The sequence below is a fragment of the Danaus plexippus genome, chromosome 20 (assembly GCF_018135715.1).
Source record: "Danaus plexippus chromosome 20, MEX_DaPlex, whole genome shotgun sequence".
In the NCBI taxonomy this organism is placed as follows: domain Eukaryota; kingdom Metazoa; phylum Arthropoda; class Insecta; order Lepidoptera; family Nymphalidae; genus Danaus; species Danaus plexippus.
Window position 1 is genome coordinate 4,157,652 of NC_083550.1, and position 17,157 is coordinate 4,174,808.

General features: G+C 31.8%; 1 protein-coding gene across 3 annotated transcripts in view; it reads left to right on the top strand.

Annotated features, from left to right (window-relative positions):
• Positions 1-17,157, top strand: part of LOC116774053 (DE-cadherin) — a 107,882-nt gene that overhangs the window by 77,319 nt on the left and 13,406 nt on the right. For 2 of the 3 annotated variants that reach the window (XM_061523966.1, XM_061523967.1), the window contains 15 exons: positions 3,293-3,372; positions 3,874-3,993; positions 4,159-4,284; positions 4,529-4,678; positions 5,654-5,839; positions 6,092-6,294; positions 6,489-6,666; positions 6,736-7,228; positions 7,469-7,740; positions 7,966-8,247; positions 11,148-11,301; positions 12,246-12,433; positions 12,848-12,889; positions 14,933-15,124; positions 16,511-16,666. In XM_061523966.1, the coding sequence (XP_061379950.1) occupies positions 3,293-3,372; positions 3,874-3,993; positions 4,159-4,284; positions 4,529-4,678; positions 5,654-5,839; positions 6,092-6,294; positions 6,489-6,666; positions 6,736-7,228; positions 7,469-7,740; positions 7,966-8,247; positions 11,148-11,301; positions 12,246-12,433; positions 12,848-12,889; positions 14,933-15,124; positions 16,511-16,666 (2,822 nt within the window). The remainder of the gene's footprint in view (positions 1-3,292; positions 3,373-3,873; positions 3,994-4,158; positions 4,285-4,528; positions 4,679-5,653; positions 5,840-6,091; positions 6,295-6,488; positions 6,667-6,735; positions 7,229-7,468; positions 7,741-7,965; positions 8,248-11,147; positions 11,302-12,245; positions 12,434-12,847; positions 12,890-14,932; positions 15,125-16,510; positions 16,667-17,157) is intronic. The other variant, XM_032666678.2, reaches the window with a different exon arrangement.

Below are 17,157 nucleotides of genomic sequence, written 5' to 3' on the forward strand. Positions count from 1 at the left end.
TCTTTTATAAGTTTAGTTAGAAAAAGTCACATAATATGCGATACTTGTATTGTTTCACCTTTTAACTTTATATGAATCGTTTTTAAAACGCCAGACAATTAGGCAACAAAAGGAATGGCCCAAGAAAGGTTTTAACCCTTTATCGGTTAAATTAATTTGTCATGGAAAATAGGCTTTCGTTAGGATTTATTGCCTCTCGTTCCACCCGCCATTATAGACCTTACGTGAATAAGAATAAGAATGGTAATTATAATAGTTCAATTTGCCGTACTTTTATGAATGTGACACGAGATAGCTCAGTTATCTCAAAGGCTTTATGAAAATTTATATCAAATAAATTTTCATAAAGCCATTCGGATTATAGAGTGAATTTATTAATGCTAACTTTACTCAAACCCGTATCTGGATAATTGCTTATTTATCCAACTATAAAATATCCTATGTGTTTGAAACATTAATATTTTATAATAATGTTGATATAATATTAGCCTGTAAAATATTCGTCTATCAATAGATCTATATACAAGATTGTGTTTAACTAACAATATTAATATGTTTTAATTAACACTATAATATTATGTAAAAATCGCTCAAGTGGTCTGTTCCTAAAGACATGTGTGTGATAAAAATTATAGAAACTTTTATTATATGTAGGAAACATTTCATATTTTTTTTTAAATTTTAATTAAATTAATTCCATGAAATATATAGTTTTTATTTAAATTTAAATCACTATGTACTAATTTCGTTCGAATAAGAGAGACTATGTTAAGAAACAATATTTCTATCTGAAATGAAATCGAAATTTAATAAATAATTTTGTAGAGAAAAGACGAATTTTCCCACAGTAAAAACAAACAAGCAATTTTGACAGATAAGTTATATATACAATATAATGTATAACCCATGAGGTGGTCGGTCTCAACGGTTAGAAGTTCCCAGTTTCGGTTCGATGCCCACCACTGATCAGGTCATGGGTTCTCAGTGAAAGCGTTTTAATATATCAAATAATGGGATTCCAATGTTATGTCATTAGACTTTATATATAACATACATCTTGAAACTCGTAACGGGAACTATGTAATATTAGTAATAGCTAACAATTATAGTATTAGATGCATTTAAATTAAGGCCGAAATTTGAATTAAAGATTGTAAATATATAAAACGAATGAGGAAAGCCTTTAGAAAAACCTTGTACGTTATAAATATCGCTTATTATACTAGCTGTAAAAACATAATGCTTATAAAAATATAATATTCATTCTATTAAATTGGGTCTTCATCTCGATATCAATAACATCGGAAAATTAGATTTCCCCGGTTACTTGCATAGAGATTACGAAGAGAAAATTCCACTTAAATCGTTGCCTCGGATTCAATATTCATTGTTATTGCAAAGTAAAAGAATATCTCAGGAAATAATAACGCTTAGATTTCCCTATAATGAATCCTCCACAGACGGCTATCGTTTCACATAATTTAAAATATCTTCAGAACTTCACGAACGACAATCTATAATTAAAGTTATTTATGTCTATCGTTCAATTATAACTATCATATATTTCTATATCGTTGTGAGCAATTATCATTGTTAAATCTATTATTTATATTACTCGTTATAATGAGAATAATATTCTTAATATTATAAAAGAGGAAACGATTTTTTTTTTCGCTTGAACCAAGTAGATGATTGTCATGAAGATTAGCATACATATTGTCAAAGATGTGAACAAGGGACTCGGGATGCTTTTTGTGGAGAAAAATAGCAGAAATATTTAAAAATGTGAAGTCGCGGACAAAATCTTGTTCATTCAAGATACGTTTTACATTTAAGGCTGGAGATAATGTGATCATTACTTAAGTTCTTACACCATTAATATTTAGGTCATTTAAACAATTATAACGCTTCTGTAAATTAGTGTTATCACCGTCTTTAGTGTCGCCAAGATATGCTTCTGTGAACTTAGTTACTGTACATTTATCATTTACAGAACGAAAAGCAAATTTAAGTAAGCTTTTCATGGACGTACAATTAAAAAGACTGTACAGGAATGAGCGCAAAATGAAACTCTTAATTCCTTATATATTATAATTATTATTACTGAGTTAATCTATTACATTAAAAATTTATTAATATTTGATATATAATTCAATTAAATTCACATTTAGTACCTACTATTTCTAAGGCAAGTTTCTGTAAAATATTTTTATTAAGTTAAAGCACTGAGTAAAGATTATCAAACTTAAACATTACCTGTTTTATTTTTTATATACAAAAAGTCATACTATAAAGCCAGTAATGAAAATGTATATATTAACGAAAAAAAAAGCCAGTACCGCTTTCAATTAATTTACATAAACCCTCTCCAAAATAGATCATTTCAAAATTATTCTTATCTAATGGTAAAACCCTTTATACTTATACAAAAAAAACTCGCAAAGAGATTTCCATTGTAGGTTAGTACCTACATAAAAAGTATACACCAAATATGAATTTTACGTCAAAAAATCACTATATTTTTTATATATATAGTCCTGACATAAAAAATCTTTTAAACTATCTTTCTCTGTTTTGACGTAATTCTGTATATGAAATTTATTTTTAAAACTTCCGTCTAGATCTGGCCTTTGTAATCAGATATAGGGACGTTTTCCTACTAAAAAATACATTGCAAAAAAATATATAACTTTATTAAAATCATGAACACTATTTAATAAATTTATGTATTCTTGCTAGAATAATTCAAAGGAAACTCAAAGATAAAATGGCAATTGTAATTCAAGTTCCTCTTTGAGTTGAAGCGAGCAATTAAAATGTTAATAAAAGCACATCAAAAAGCCACACGTTCTGAAAGAGACTTCCGCAATCACTCCTTACTAAGTCTCTTTGTATTTGTTGATAATTATTTAAACAAATCTAACATTGTATCACTTATTGCGCAAAATGATTTTTTGTTTAAACAGCCGTCATTAGATTTATCAAAAATTTTAATAGTTATATAATGTGGCTAACTGACAGGCCAATAAATCGTATTCAAATTTAATGAAATAAATCTTTATATATATATGTACACCTATAACAAAAAATAACAAAACTGAAATTTTAATATGAATTTTGTAGATAATTTCTATATTGTAAATATTATAGCTCAATATTTTGTAAAGGATTCAATAACGTTTGGACTGACCACAATTAATAGCAATTAACTATAACCCAGTATATTATTGTATTATTAAAATCAATACATATACATATAATATTAAAAGACAATATTCTTTTCTCTTTACAGTACGAGACCATCCTTCACATCATGTCACAAGGTTACGACATTCAAGGCATCTCGATGGGTACCTGCCTTTACATTCATCCGTGAGTATAAGAATTATGATACCATTCCAAAGTCAAAGATCATCCATTCCCCATCGTCACATTAATTTTGCCCTCGAAGCTTTTTCCCTATAGAGTTTATATTGATTTATTGCTTCTTTTGTAAAATTTTAAAATTAGTGTGCATGTTTAAATTATATATTTAAATATCGATTGTGTGATAATGACGTTTGATTAAATTAAAGCTTCCAAGGAAATACGTAAGTAAACAGTCTGTATACAACACGATGTCCAATTATACACAAATTTGTCTTAATAATTTTCTTTGATGTATCTCGCTACAGAACTAAGGCTGCAACGTAAGTTCTGTATAAAATTAATATCATAGTAATATAATTAATATTTTCTGTTATATCAAATCGTGCATGACTGTACTTTCTGTGGATTAGTTATTAGCATCATATCATAGTTACTCTATTTGGTGATGGTGAGTTTAGTTTTAGCTTTGTATTTATATAGCCGTACTTCCGACCCCGGTTTCAGTTTACCCCTGCGTCTCCGAAGCTGGCTGTGAAGGACAATCACAAGCCTCTCTTCACTGAGTGCCTAAACTATAGGCCCACGCTGAAAGAAGAGCAGCCTGTAGGAACATATGTATTCACGGTACGCAAAACACTCTAAACCAATAAAAATCACTTAAAAAGTTCTAAATGATAAGTCGTAATTAACAACTTCTTTTATTATAAACGCAGGTATAACGCTAATGTTACAAGCTTTTATTTATGATCGAGAAATTCTGGTTTTTGTTAATGAATATTATGTTGCCAGGTTCATGCCGAAGACCGGGATCCACCCGAAATGGGTGGTACGGTTACTTACAAATTCGTCTCAACTCCTGGTGAGAAGGAGAGATTTCATGTTGACCCTGAGACCGGAAGAATTACTACAGCTGATGTCAGTATATATTCTATTATAAATCACATGTATATACTATGTATGTACGTTTTTTAGGTTTTAAATTCCTTCTTTCTAACTAGGTATAATTTTTGTGCCTTCCTTTCTTCTTGCATTGTCTTATTTGTATAATTGTACTTTTATATGTAGCATTTAACTGTATCAATAAATAGCTGTCCTTATAAGGATCGAAGGTAGGTAACAGCCTTTGTAATATTTCAATAAAACATCCAATATTGTACAGATATTTGACCACGATGAACCGTCACGTGAGAAGGAAGCCTATATAACAGTGCGGGCAAGTGATAATGGCCAGCCCCAATTAGACGACGCGTGTACTATTAAAATACTTATAGAAGACATCAATGACAATCAGCCGGTCTTCGATAAAGTGGTGAGTAATCGCAGACTTAACTCAATATGGTAGAAGCGCAAATAATTTGCTCGGTGATATAGGACATATAATCTCGCTACACTTCTTATTTAGCATAGCTATACGAACTGACAATAGACGGGTAAGATCTTAATTGGTTTTTCGGCTAACCTGAATGCAACGCATTTTTCAAAATTATGCCCCCATGGGCCCCATACTCATCACATTTCACTTCTAGGTCTTGCTAACGGGATTTTAATTTATTCATGTTATGTTATATGTTTATTGTAATTAACTCAACATTATCATTTAGCCTCAAACCGTGGCGCAGACTTTATTAACACTTGCCTGTTTTTCGAAGGTCTTCCGAGGAGACGTTTGGAAGGTTTGTCATAAAGAACAGAGAATATCACAAAATGGCAGAGTTGCGCACAAAAACTTGTTTTAACACTTAAAATATTAATTGCTAATAATCGAGTGTTACTCACGCTGCCATCAGATTTTATTCGTCTGGAGCTGTGATAACAGTCGAATATTACGTGATTATATGAACAGATATATTTCTTTACTTGCATGTTGCTGCATGATTTAGGATCGTAAGCCGCCACTCAAGGCATTATCGGTAAACCTTTTGTATTGTGTGTGAATTCACTTTTTTTGCACATTTGTAGTAGATGTGTTTTCTTTAGCTAGGCTGCTCAATTTTCCCCTAAACGCATTTTATCACACTGCACGATTATAATTATTTTGGAAAACTTTCTCTAAGCTTTAGGCATGCTTCGCGTAGAACATGTCAAAGTGAACACGCTAACCCGGATCAAAATTTTACGTTGAATACAATTTTCATGATTTAATTACGACAAGTAAATTAAGGGAACAGAATCGAAAATGTTATATCGACAATACAACCATTTAATGTACCTTTGAATGTTAGAAGTGACATTATTCCGACGTATTGTGACCAGTGTTTGTCTTATTGTATTGTTTTGTATGCAGTCGTATTCGGAGTCGGTGCCCCAAGATCTGCCGAGCGGTCGTGAGGTGATGCGGATATCTGCCACGGATATAGATGATGGCAATAACTCGATCGTACATTACAGTCTCGATTCAAATTCGCCGGATCAGGCCTATTTCTACATCGATCCTGATAACGGGGTCATATTTCTGAATAAGACAATTGATGTAAGTTATATCTGTATCTTCTAAATATTGGTACTATTGTGTATTTATAAATATTAATCTATTAGACATATAAATATTTATTTTATAATTTCTTCTAAATATACTTGTACACATAACTTTTTATATTGTCATATTTGTTTTATGTTATGTCACTTTTTTATACAACACAAACTAAAAATATATTCAAAAGACGCTAAGTTGAAAAAGTTTAAAAATAAATTGCTTCACTAATTTCTTGGCAAATTTATGCAGAAAGTGCCAGGCTACAAATTCAAGTTGAGCGCGATAGTAAAAGACATGGGTGATCCGCCGCAACAAAGTTCGATTACTTTAGACATCCAAGTCGTTGAATCTAACAAGAAAAGCCCGTCTTTCATCGAAGTGCCCGATGAACCGATAAGATTAAAAGAAAATTATGCTGACTTCAACACCCCGATCGCTACTGTGAGAGCAGTGTGAGTAACAAAATTTAATTTGCTCTACCGAATTATCAAAGCGTTCGAAATTAACAGGGAAGTTTTTAAAATAACCAGGTTTTCATAAAATCCTTTGAACTTTATCTTTTCATTTCTTCGACCCCGTGGTCTGGTTATCAAAAGAGTAAATTTGTATTATGATAAATTATTATTAAAGCTTCATTTTTATTCAGATCAAACATTCCGGAAGAAAAGAAATTACAGTTTGAATTGGTTATGGGTCAGACGGAACAAACGAATAAATGGCACACGTTTGTCTTGGAACCAGAGGCGGATTCCGCATACATAAAACTCGGTAACCATTTGGACTACGAGAAAATAACAGATTACACATTGACTGTTAGAATTCAAGTGAGTTTATGTCACATCTGAAATATTTATAAAATTAATATTAGTCTCAATGTAAAAATTTTCTTTCAGAATAACTATAAATTAGCAGCTGAAACTATAATTCAAATAGAAATTGAGGACGTCAATGATAATATTCCTATATTCAGTGAGATAAGATCTGGCAGCGTGTTAGAAAACGAACCGCCCGGTACACCTGTGATGCAGGTTAGGGCTTTCGATGCTGATGGGACTTCAGCCAATAATCAAGTCACTTATGAATTAGGAGACCCATCAGACCCATTCGCTATAGACAGCATCACGGGAAACATCACAACACTAAAAATGTTCGACAGAGAAGAGAGGAGTTTCTACAACATAAAAATTATAGCCACTGACAATTCCGAATCAGCTCTCATCCCTGGCAAGCATAACGCCGGCCAACAGGTTTTTCTTATAGAGATAGCTGATAAAAACGACAATCCGCCACATTTCACACAGGACACGTATGTAGCGGAGTCGATAGCTGAGAACGCTAACATTAACGAGCTCGTCACACAGGTTACCGCGCTGGATATAGATACAGGTAGGTTGTTACAAATTAATTAATGTCTTTGCCATTTCCGTGCAATTAAAAATGCCATTATAGAACTGATTCAGAAATCACATTAACGTGGACTAAACAGTATTACTTTGAGATGAAAGTGTTTTTGTCATTTTATATCTCTCATCATCATCATCATCATCAGCCTATCAGAGCCCACTGCTGAGCAAAAGCCTCTCCTTATATATCTATCGATTGTAAAATAATATTATATATTTTTAGCGTCCGTGGTAACATACAGCATAGTAGCCGGTAACACATACGACGCGTTTGTGATACGTAATTTCACTGGTGAAATTCGGGTCAACAATGAACTCGACTACGAAAATATAACCAGCTACAGCTTAGACGTGAGAGCTTTCGACGGCTTGTATGAAGACTACGCGAAGGTCCTCATAAAGATTGAAAACCTCAACGACAATCCTCCGGTCTTCTTGGCCAATTACACGAAGACCATCGAAGAAGAAAAGTTATATGAAGGATGCATTGTAAAGGTAACATGGATAAAGATCATTTTATATTAGACAACTCTTCATTTCGATGTTATGATTAGACGAAACTGTATAATATAAGAATGATTGAGAATTTATTTCAACATGTCAGACCATTTAATATTTTTTTTTGTTTGGTACGTCTCTATACAAAAATAACCCTTAAAAAAATTACTTTAAAACAACTATAATATAGTAACGCGAACCAAAAACTAATTTACCCAACAGGTTGAAGCCTACGATCCAGATTTAGACCGAAACGAACCTCAGAACATAGTCTATTCACTGGTGAAGCACGAACAAAAGGAGTTCCTCCAAATAGACAATGACGGTTGTCTGCGACTCACGAAACCCTTGGATAGAGATCAGCCTTCAGGTTTCACGAGATGGCAGATCCTTATCATGGCCGCCGACCACGGGGGTAGACTCGGTTCTGATAGTCTGCGATCGACCACAGAGGTCATATTGGAACTGACTGACATCAATGATAACGCACCTTTCTTGACTAATGTAAGTAATAAAAGCACATATTTTCGCAAAAAATTATTTCATAATATATATAAGTTTCCATATCATAGCTTTAATATGATACGAATTAAATCTATTTACTTTGTCTTAAAATTTATTCCTAAATAAATTAATCTTAGGCAAGATATATATCAAGAAACTAGTATTATTCGGATATACTACGCGGATTTTATTATTTAAAAAACTACATAACAACCGTGATCACGGTTGCTGCAAAGTAACCGAAACGTCGGGATTATGTAGTTTTTTACAAAAATAAATCACGCGTAGTTTATCCGAATATTACTAGTTTCATTTAAATGAATATAACTCGCGAAAATCTTAGATCTCATTATACATCAAGGAGTTATAGACCAAATAAGTGACCCTAATTTTCTACGTAACTTAATATATATGAACTATTTATTATCTGAAAGTCTTATCAAATGATCAGTTTTAATCGTAAATGGCGTGGAGAATAGAAGCGCTCAATAACTGCTTCCTTAATAGCATTACATTTATAACGTTACTTGCTCTCGTATCAAAAATAATTACAGCATTTAAATCTTAAAAGACGGACATGCAATTTCCTTATGAAATCCGTTTTATAGACCGTTTTAAAGGTCTATCAATAAATTTAAATAAAGCTATCCAAACTAAACCTTCTACCCAGAGGGTCTGTTTCCAGATATTACGCTTTATCCTTTAAATTATAACATAAAGGCTTCTACGATATTTCTACTCGGAATGATAAAAAAAATACATATTTTTTCGCCGCTTGATATGAAAATATATTTTCCACTACAAACTATTCTTGAATATTTTATCACCATGAACTGTGTTGGTAATGTACGCGAGCAATAATATGCAATTTATTTTATTGTCCAGCCAATAAAATACTAAAGCATGTCCTTTAGTTTAAAGTTGCATTTGTTTTGTCTATCCCTCTATAAATTAAAGTGAAAAGCCCGAGGTAAAACCTGAAATACAACACCGTCCAGTGTCTCGTTTCAAAACGACTCGAATATCTTGATTAAAAACGATTGTCTGTGAACGCCTTTGTTTATCTGGCAGGTTTTTTGGCATTTAATTTCTTATCTGCGGTTTCATTATGGCGCGAAACCTTCCGTCAAACGCAACGTGGAATATCTTAAAATTTGAACTCTGTCCTTTCTTAAAATAATGACATAACTCTCAATAAAAATTTAGTAAAGCACCAATTTATTTCGAACAACAAATATACATATATATATATATATTTCTATTACTGGGTAACTTTATCTTCTAGTATTTACTTTCATTTCAAATAATAGCTCTATTATTATATTCTCTATAGCTGTATCCTTCAGTTTTTCTTTATACTGCGAAGTATTTGCTCTCTTCCCATGTGTAATATTTATTGAATCGTGAAAAATTCGCTCGTTAACGAGGATCCGTTTGTACTCGTGTCATATGATATGGAGAAACTATAAAAAAACCTTCTATTGTATACTGCACGAGTACTTAAGAATTATTCTATTTATATTCAAATATGTTTGTATCTACATTTAATAAATTTGTTTTTAGCTAGCTGGCTTAGGGAACTCTCTCGTGCCTTTTCATGAGGGTTATTAAAATAAACACATCTTAACTATTATCGTATATAATTCTGAAATATGACTTACACGAATTTATTTCATAAATCCCATTCATCTGATTTATAACTATAAAAACAGCCATAGAAACCCGCAGCAATCACTGACGTAAATAACATTTGGATGGGTTATGTGGGTCGATTAAAATCTTAACCACCGAACGAAAATAGACAGTGTGTACAAACCAAATAAAAAAATTACACGCTCGTCGATATTTAGGGATACAGTACAATTACGTAATTGGACCATGTTATTGCTTGTCTATCAAAACTATTGACGAAATCCTTTTGACGAGGGTTCGAATAACAAATTAACAGGGCTGTTGTGTGACGTTTGACGGCCCACGCAGACAACATATTAACACATTTATGAATCGTTTGTAATATTAAATACTGCTATTCTAAAGTTCGTAATATCTCCTGAAAATAATATATTGGAAACATATAAAAAATGTTGTTGTAAATAACTTGTATAGGGATTCCATTATGCGTCAGTTTCAAAGGGTCTAGTCTCATGTCCTTATAAGTTTCCTTTTACGGTAAATCTCCTGAGGTATACCCACTTTTCAATTTTTAATGCAAATAGCTTACCTGCGGACATGTTTTATCTTCAGTCCATTTTGTTTGGATAACCGTATTTTATTTCGGCTTAATATTTTTGTTGTTTTTGTTACACGGATTGTATGATCAATATTTATAAAATAAATTTGTTAAAGAATTTACTATCACCTAAGGCTACACTGAATTATTCAAATATATCTTTACGTCTGTGAACTAAATCTTAAAGATAATATTGTATTCATAATATCGTAAAATCGTATGTTAAGACCAGATGCTAAATTAAAAAAAAAAACATTTCTCGTGAATACTCGAAAGTTGTTATAAAAAATTGCAATCGGAATAAACAGAACGGCTAGTTTAGTCTACGCCTTATCCAGTAGAACGTACTTGGTTTGTATGGGATATTAGATTACAGTAGTACTCCGTAGGTTAGCTTGAAAGCCCAGCGGATATGCCCCCTTTGTAAGGAGAGACAATTGGTGTATCATGCTATTTCAGCGACATCTTAATCTCAGTTGCTTTGTTTGAAGAAAACTAATTTGAAAGACTTTCACCAATACCATAATTTCGGTTGACATAACCTTAGTTTTTTATTAATGATATCGTTATATCTGTTTTTTTTTTTTACTTTTTAAGAAAGGAATATTACTATTAAGTATAATTAATTATTAATGTTTAATGAGATTTTATATTACTATATAAATTTCAGACTCAACCAATCATATGGTACGAGAACGAACCGCCTGGTCAAGTTGTTATTCTAACAGCTAAAGATTACGACTCAGCTGAAAATGGACCACCTTTTACATTCGCTCTTAACGAGTCCGCCAGCTTCGATATACGATCCAAATTCCACATACAAGGTAATGCAATTGTCTCATTTTTTTTTTCACCAGGTGCCACTTCTCATGGTCGATAAATACTTTAGGTGCCAACGCGATTAAAATGACGTTTTAGAATTAATTAATTCAATAAAACTGTCTCTATTTCTTAATGAAAATGTGAATCACGGTCAATTTTAATTAATTTGCTAGAAATCTAATTTGATAAGTGCTGTTAAGTTGCCACAGATTTGGAAATTTTACGATCTCTGCGGAGATGGAAAATTCTGTGATGAAATTGGAGCTGGAAGGAAATATTAAGACGGTTATTTACTCAACAATTCAGTGCTCTGGAGTTTATAATAGGATTTGAGATTTATTAAAATTACAAAACTTATTTATCCATTAATACATTGAGAGATAATCTTTGGTTTTGACTTCTCACGGACGAATGGTTATAATACAGTAACTATTTAACCCGCTTGTTAAATAAATGTATATTATTAGAGACAATGTCAGCTGAATAAAATCTGTATGAGGCTGAATAGGGTTTCCAATCAATTAATCTTGTTAAATTGCAATAAATGCTCCAACCCCAATCGTTAACTTTGTTTCTGGAGTGCCAATTCAATTTTAGTCATTTTCCCATTCAAGTTCGCGTGTTGATAATTGTAACTCTTGTCTGCGGAAATTATTTAGTACAAAACTGGCACAAACTTTTTCGTTTAAGTAGACTTTCTTCTGTGTTTAAGCTCCGCTAAGTTAAACGCGCCAGTGTGTGTTCACTTGGGTGTTATAGCTATTTAGATAGCTATTAGGGCTGGTACTTTCAAACTTCAAACGAAGTTGGAAATTAATTCTTATCGAAGAGATAATGTATTGAAATCTTCTCTGTTGTTGGCTTAATTTAATTTACATAAACTTTGTGCTCTCAGTTCGTCTTACAATTTAATGTTATATATATATATATATTTGTTTCGCATCAGGAAACATACTGTCTACGTTGGTTTCCTTCGACCGTGAGCAGCGCAAGGAGTACAAAATCCCAGTAGCTATCACAGATTCTGGAACACCAAGATTAACGGGCGTTTCCATTCTTCATATTGTCATCGGAGATAGAAACGATAATTCCATGGAACCTGGCCACAGTGACATCTTTGTCTACAACTACAAGGTAAGCCAATACGTCTACAAGCACTTTAATTCCACTATCTACATATACGACAAAATATATTTCTATAGATGCAATCATCTAAGAGACATTCACACTAAATATCATCGAAAAACCATCCAGTACACTAAAATAAATAAAAATATTATAATTTTTATATTAATAATATAGGTAAGTATATAATATTTGTATGAATCCTTACACCTTAACATCCTTAACACCACAATAGTTATTATTTAGAATTTTTCTTAATAAAAATTCGACAACAATAAGATTAACAAAAGTACATTGAACTTTTACGATAGTAATTATTGTAAAGCTTACATCTAATATATTTACACATAATATGTACATATATTTTTAATATATATTTATATGTTACTATAATAATAATATATTTGTCTAATATGCTATCAGACGGAAACGTACTTCAACGAAATATACAGCTGGAGATATTATGTAAGTATGGTATAGAGTAGACTGTGGCTTTGTGTTGTCAATATTCCCTAACTAAACTTAGCTCGGTACTAAACAAGACTTCTGGTACAATGTGACTTTGTTTTGACCTGCATATATAACTTCACGCAATTTAATCTGAGCACGCAATAAGTAAATATATTTTTTTTAAGTTATTTCTTAACTTTTTACCTTCAATTTTATCTGTCGTACTGGATGGTTGAATTTGTTACTTCTGTGACATCTTTATTATTTGATAACTTTTATAAATACTTCAATTATACATTTATGTTTATTCCTTCTTTTTTCTAAAGTTTTTTTTTTGTAAGTATAAATTAATGCGAAAAAAAAGTTCCGACTACATAAAAATTTGCGTCAAACTCAGCAGCCATAATTTTTACTCTTATAAATTATTGGCAATAAACTGTTTCGGAATAAAATACCAGTGTAATCGGATTTCGTGTGTTGCCATTACACAATATTAAGATAAAGCGACCTTTAATTTAAGTCAATTAAACATTCATATATATATATATATATTATAAAGGTCTTGTATAAAAAATTCATCACATTTTATAAATAAAACATTTATTACGCGCTAATATAAAATTGCAATACATATAGCAACTCGCGTGATTTTCGCCGGTAACAAATTATAAAGGTAATATAAACGTCTCTGTAGATTCCTCTAGAATAACAGTTTCAGATAAAAATAAAGCCACACTTACATAAATCGACGCCACAAACATGGAAGAAAACGGAAATATTGTAGAACAATTTTCTAACGTTAAATCAGTTAACCGCTTTGTACAAATTGAACTCAATCCGAGCGAGCAAACCGCGCATCAAGCAGGACTATGGATTCAATAAGCTTATACAACCTTTCATATAATAACCGCATTCGATTTTATAATATATGGCTATTAATAATAATTAAAATTTAATGAAAATGGCTTTAGTGTTCTGATAACGTTTAAGACATTCTGTACCTTAAACTACCCACGTTTTAACATTTGAACAATATACTGTCAATATTAAATCGAACTAGAATTTTGAAACCCTTGACTATTTCTTGCTTGGAATCTATTAAATGATATCGAAATTTTTCATTCCATATATATATAATTGAAAAACATTTTCCGTTATCTCATTTTCCTTATTAAATTAATATTTAAATAGAATTATTTGACATCCCATTCTCCCCTCAGTATGGCTAGACGGTTAAATAAACTTGGTTGTTTTGTCGAACATTTGTGGAAGCTGTCTGATACTTTTAGCAAACACTTAGATCATTGTCTATGTTTTATAAAAGAGGAAAAATTTCGAACATTAATAAGATGATCAAATGTAAAATTATAACCAAATTTAATAATATCGATGAAGTGAAATTTACGTTCATGAATATTAAGAAAAAAAATATTTATACAAATTTAATTGTATTAGTATTAATAACCTGTGTATGATTCTTAAAATTTTATGACTTTGTGTCACAGCGCAACATTATGCTTACCCTACGTTTGCATGTTCACACTACGTACGTAGCGTTAAGTGTCATATTTTTACACACGAAAAACTTATAATAAACAAGCTGACGAAACGTCGATACAGTATTGCGGGATTGATATTATAATATAATGTCTGGTAAACATTAAACCGGAGGAGTCACCCGCAAACGACAGACGGTACTAATGAAGTCAACTAAAAGACTCGTTACCAAGCAAATAGCTTTCATGTTAATCTCAGTTTAACAGAACTTTGCTTTAAATTTATTGCTGAATTCTAAAACGCGGCTATAATTTGAAGTTCTCGCATTAATTAAATATAACAGAATAAAATTTAGCGCAACTAAGATACTACCTACATCATTGTTATTAAGTTATGAAGTTTAAGGATAGTCGTGGTTTTAAATCTATTATTTATTTCTATTTATTATTATTTGTAATTTAACACTATATATATTGTATTTTTTTCTTTATTTTATTTAATGTTTATTAGGATACATAATTATTCTCAATCAAAATTGTATTACATACTTATTTCCTGTAGGGGGAAGCACCAGATACGGAAATCGGCCGCGTGTTTGTAAATGACCCTGACGATTGGGACCTACCCGACAAACGGTTCATGTGGCTGCCCTCGTACGAGCAAAGGAGTCCTTACTTCGACGTCCATAGTAATACTGGCATGATCACTATGAAGGAGGGAACCCCTAACGGGACTTACATGCTGCGATTCAATGTAAGTATATGTGGCGCAATGTTCGATTATAGATTTTGTTTTACAATGTTCAGCGTTACTACCAGTAATGTCTTACAAAAGGCTGAAGCCTATTTATAGTTTTCAAATACATGACACTTAAATGTTGCCAGTGCAAAAACTATGGTTCACTATTATAATTGGTCATAGAAATAATTCTATGATATAGTATATTATAATTAGTACGGCACCGACTGCGCCGTTTGTTACACAATACGTCCAGGGTAATCATGGGATGGGTGACCGAATTTATTTTGACGTTTATGTGAAACTTTTCTTTCGTCTCCCACATATGTATGTTCCATGTTATAATCAAAGGCGAATGAAATTAGTGCCGCACTGAAGTTCCTAAAGAACTGAATGCTTTAAATTAAATAATAATAATAATAAAAAAAACATTAATTCAACGTTTCATATTAATAATTGCACGAAGAGGATTTATTCTAAAGAATTTTATATTATTATTTTTTTTATTTATGAAACGACCTCGATTCTAAAAACTCTGAATAAAGTTTAAGCCTTTTGTGGAAATCTCATTTATGTCTGATTCACGTTAAAAATGTTTCAAATCTTTGAGCGTTATCCGTGTTGTTGGAATATTAATAAAGTTTTAAGAACAGCACGTTCCTCTTTTTATTTGCAGCTCTCTCAGGTTTTTAGATCTTAATTCTTAAATGTAAGGCATTTGCCCCGGCCGGCTCTAGTCCGACATATTTCTATGCCGGCATCACATTCATCTTATATACATTACTTCTGATCAAATGCACTTATTGATACGTTTTGACTACTACTTCATAACTTTACTTCACCCACAACAGTAACACTAATGTTGCGATTAATAGTTTCACCAAAAACAGTCCAGCCAATCTATTGTGAATACGTTTCCACAACCCTACATACAAGTAGTTTTTAATAAAAAATAATGATGCGCTTTTCTTTTATAACAACTTAATGATAGAAAAACAGTAACTTAGTTTTCACATAATTTTGTAGAGAATTATATTTACAAACATTTAGTTTGTTACCGCGACTTTACGTGTCTACAATTGATATTCAATTTATACATCTGCATTCACATATGTATAAACAAACACACACATACATACATACTTGTATATGTGTAATAAAATCAATTAATTTAATAAGTTTAACTAACGAGATGTAATACGTTGTTAGTTGTTGTTATATACAGGAACTAATCCTCTTATAATATTTGTATTATCCGATGTTATTCAAAGCTATGTTATCATTTAACCCGATTCAGTTTATGCTGGTGCGTAATTTATACCGGATTTGTTTGGTCTTTATATATTATTGGCACTAAAGATTCCGTGTATTTTTTAATGTGTAATTAAAATTGTTTCATAGGTGACGGAAGTTAACGAGCCGTTAGTGCCCTTCCACTGGGTGGAGGCTACAGTGAATGTGACCATAAAAGAAATACCGGAAGAGGCTGTAGACAAATCCGGCTCAATCCGGTTCCTGAACATCACAGCTGAGGAGTTTATCATACCGGAGGCTGATGTGAGTACTTAGTTTCTTGGATTCTTTCGTCCCTATAATTATTTTCTATTGTAATTTCCTTTACGTCATCGAGGAGCTTGTTATTGTGAATGTCAAAACTCGATTGAGTTGTTATCAGCCTCTCCGAACCTTCGAGGGTTTGTCTCGGAAATTTTCAGGGTTCGATGCCCTTAAAAGGAAAAACCTATTGTTGTGAATGGTACTATCTGCTACGTATACGTTTTTCATTTCGGACGTATATCCGTTTGTTATGAACTCTTGTTCGAATATATTTAATGCTTTTGAAGTGAATTCAAGCTGCAATTTACGTTAAGTGGTACTCATATCGTACTTAAAATACAATGGGTATACAGAACTCGGACGGGGTGATTGAAATGCCACAATATTTACATCCTTTGAGCCCATTTAGTTGAACAACACTGAATAAAAAAATAATTTTCGCATAACCACTCGATACGCGTCCCGTTTTCATGCTTTTTTTGTATCTGTTA